We start from the raw sequence: 2639 nt of genomic DNA on the forward strand, positions 1-2639 counted from the left end.
GTGTGTGTGTGTGTGTGTGTGTGTGTGTGTGTGTGTGTGTGTTTTCTCACTTTCCTTCTGTTTCTCTCTGGCAAGCACATGTAACCTGTGGCAAAAATCTTAAACACACACACACACACACACACACACAAACACAAACATTTCATCCATAAACATAGAGATAAGGACTCAGAACATCCACATCTCAAAGAAGAGAAATAATTCCTTAATATTGACAGTATTTTGCTTGTCACCTCTAGCACATTGCATCAGGTAACCAGAAAGAAGTGGAAAAACTCCTGAGCCAAGAAGACCATGATAAAGACGCCGTCCAAAAGATGTGTCACCCTCTGTGCTTCTGTGACGACTGTGAGAAACTCGTCTCTGGGTAAGAGGCTGCTCGGGGAGGCCCTGTGGCAGGAAGCAGGAGACACAGGGCCTGGTGGAACTTTTCCACCTATTTCTCACTCAACTATGAATAAGGACTTACCTGTTATTCATAGTTTACCTAAGCTCTTTCTGCTTTTTTTTTTTTTGGAGAGGTTTTTGCTCGTGTACTCTCCAGAAAGACAGAGAGAGACAGAGAGACAGAAAGTGAGAAATCACCCACTGGGGGGGGATGGCCATGCCGCAATCCCTTCTCCTACATTTTCCTCTCGGGATCTTGGGCATGCATGGACATGTGCCCGGCGTGAGTTTAAGCCACTGGGTCTGGGACACGAACCGCGGTTGACTACATGGGAGTCCAGTGACATAGCCATTACTCCAACTGCTGGTCCCTTACCTAAGTTATTTTGCTGTGAGGTGGAGACAGTGATGTCTGTCTCTCTGGAGAATAGACGTCGTAGACATACTTGTGCATGCCTGGGCTGGATACCAAGGTAGGTGGGGATAGGACTACCCTGGCCTAAGAAAGTGGAGTTTGCTTCTTTCCTCTGCTGAGCGCACGTCTGCAAACATGGCAGACATTGCTGAAACTGACTGGACTTCGTATAAGAAGTGTGGCAAGCACCAGCCTCGCAAAGTGGCGCAGTTCGAGAAGGGCGAGGACGCTCCGTATGCCCAGGGGAAGCAGCCTTACGACCGGAAGCAGGGTGGCTGTGGTGGGCAGAGCAAGCCAATTTTCTATAAAAAGACTAAAACGACCAGAAGATTGCACTGAGGCTTGAGTAGGTTGAGCCCAGTTGAGACCTCAGAGAATGCTGGCTATTAAGATGTACGAGCATTTTGATCTGGGAGGAGATAAGAGAAAGGGCCACGTGATTCCGCTCTGTGCTGTATCTTTCGTTTTATTATGAAGACGATAAAATCCTGATGTCGCTGTTCAGGAAAAGAAGGAAGTGGGTTTTAGGATGAGGGGAATGTCAGTTTCCCTCCCAGTGATGTTTCTGGTTCCCATAGTCATCTTCAGACTGTCGTGTTGGGCGCTGAGGCCTGAATGGTTGGTGAGTGGAGGGACGGGAAACAGGCCGCCCTGCAGGAGACCAGACAGGGACTGGGTGATCTTTGTGACCTGCCGAAGAGACCCATTTCAGACCACTTTCTGTGATCTGCCATCTAACCTAGCCTGGTGCGGGAGGCGCCATGCTGTTCCAATGGTGTATTTTTGTCTCCTGTTTTTATTTTAGGAGGCTGAACGATCCCTCAGTTGTCACTCCCTTCTCCAGAGATGACAGGGGACATACACCTCTGCATGTGGCTGCTCTCTGTGGTATGTGGTCTTGGGCTGGCTGCTGTGGTCATCAAGGCAAAGGGCTGATGCCCCAGCAGAGGCCTGGCTTACCGGACGTAGTGGTTGGGGTGGGCTCACTCCCCTGAGGCTGGAAGGAGAGTAGCAAATGTCCCCCCAGGCCTCCGTGGCCAGCATGCTGCCTCTGGGCTGGAAGAGTACAGCTAATGGTTCTCACTTTGGAGAGACACTTCCTGACTGCCCTGGGCAGGTGGGCCAGCCAGGGAAGGCCGGGACCGAGCTATGAGAATTGGCTCAGGTTTGTTGCTCAGTCTGGCGCTCCTATAGCCTGCCTGTTCAAAATAGGGTTTTCTTTTAGAGGTTTTTGCCATAGGGTGCGTACACTCACTGGAGAGAGAGACAGAGACAGTGAAAAGGAAAGTGGGAAATCACCCCAGGGGGACTAGCCACACTGCAATCCCTTCTTCTCCATTCTTCTCATGGGATCTTGGGCACACATGCATACATGCCCAGTGTGAGTTTCAAGCCACCGCGCCCAGGATTTGAACCCTAGTTGGCCATGTGGGAGTCCAGCAACATAACTGCTACACCATCTGCTGTCCCCAAAATGGCTTTTAAGGTACACATTCAAGGTGAGAACTACCACAAATGCCTTGGGGGAGGGGTCACTGGCCATCCTCTGAGATAATCCTCCAGAGATAATTTGAAATTATGATTATATTATATTACATTTGAAATATATGGGGCTCCTACTGTACTATAGTGAGCTGTCCCTGATTTTTTTTTTTTTTAAGCTGTTCTGTTTTAAAAGTTTATTTATTTCTTCCATGAGAAAGACAGGCATCCCCAAGGGATTCCTTGTGCCATAGTGCACCCCTCCCCCAGCCAACCAAGATCAAGGGCACGGGCGCCCATTCTGCTGTGTATAGGAGCCTGGGGGGGGGGGACAGAACCTGAGCCCTACCACGGG

The 2639-nt window shown here is 49.9% G+C and overlaps 1 protein-coding gene across 1 annotated transcript in view; it reads left to right on the plus strand.

The window, feature by feature from the left end:
- The window catches only part of ANKRD27 (ankyrin repeat domain 27), a gene marked incomplete in the record, with an annotated part of 85726 nt that overhangs the window by 49385 nt on the left and 33702 nt on the right, over positions 1 to 2639 (plus strand). Inside the window, 2 exon segments of the mRNA XM_027768071.1 lie at positions 240 to 367; positions 1608 to 1690. Of these exon segments, the coding sequence (XP_027623872.1) occupies positions 240 to 367; positions 1608 to 1690 (211 nt within the window).

This window comes from Tupaia chinensis, unplaced genomic scaffold, assembly GCF_000334495.1.
Source record: "Tupaia chinensis unplaced genomic scaffold, TupChi_1.0 Scaffold145396_1, whole genome shotgun sequence".
In the NCBI taxonomy this organism is placed as follows: Eukaryota; Metazoa; Chordata; class Mammalia; order Scandentia; family Tupaiidae; genus Tupaia; species Tupaia belangeri.